The sequence below is a fragment of the Penaeus vannamei genome, chromosome 14 (genome assembly GCF_042767895.1).
Source record: "Penaeus vannamei isolate JL-2024 chromosome 14, ASM4276789v1, whole genome shotgun sequence".
In the NCBI taxonomy this organism is placed as follows: Eukaryota; Metazoa; Arthropoda; class Malacostraca; order Decapoda; family Penaeidae; genus Penaeus; species Penaeus vannamei.
In genome coordinates, this window is record NC_091562.1 from 35,213,339 (window position 1) to 35,214,080 (window position 742).

Here is a 742-nt window from a genome sequence, read left to right on the forward strand (position 1 = left end):
AAACATTTTCAATATTCTTAGATTTGATTCTTAAAAGGTATTCGCCGCTAATGACCTTAGCTGTTGACGCGGCAGATAATTTTGAATAATCAATTAATATTTGTGTTTTTTTTTTTTTTAGTTATTTTTATTTATTTATTTATTTATCTATTTTTATTTTTTACTTTATATAATTTAGTAACTGAATCACAACATAATTGAATTGTTGTATTTGTTACTGAGCTTGGGATATGTTCTAGAATAATTTCCATTAATGGGCTGAGTTTGGGTGTATGGATGTATAAATAAATAGATAGATAGATAGACAGGAACAGAGATAGAAAGATAGATAGATAGATAGAAAATAGGGATAGTTAGATGAAGAGAGAGAGAGAGAGAGAGAGATAAATGGATGAAGATGTAGGTTGATAGATATATATTTGTTTTCTTTCTTTTTCTTTTTCCTCTTTATATGCACACATGTAGTAAAGAGAAAAAGATACATGTAGATAACGATAGACACAGACAGTACCTGATGAGTAGGGATGAACGAATAAAAAGTGATAGATACTGAATCTGTATAACATATATAGATACATGAAGAGTTGTCGACCTGTTGATGGAAAGAATTGATATCAGTAGTAAGTATAATGATGCAATTCTTCCTAGGTATATTTGTTCAGAAGTGTCTACTGATGAATATATATATATATATATATATATATATATATATATATATATATATATATATATATATATATAT

The 742-nt window shown here is 26.3% G+C and overlaps 1 protein-coding gene across 1 annotated transcript in view; it reads left to right on the forward strand.

Moving 5' to 3' along the window:
- The window catches only part of LOC138863980 (4-hydroxybenzoate polyprenyltransferase, mitochondrial-like), a 4,836-nt gene extending 4,747 nt beyond the window's left edge, over window positions 1–89 (forward strand). The window contains exon 9 of the mRNA XM_070129507.1: window positions 22–89. Within this exon, the coding sequence (XP_069985608.1) occupies window positions 22–89 (68 nt within the window). The remainder of the gene's footprint in view (window positions 1–21) is intronic.
- The last annotated feature ends 653 nt before the right edge of the window (window positions 90–742 follow it).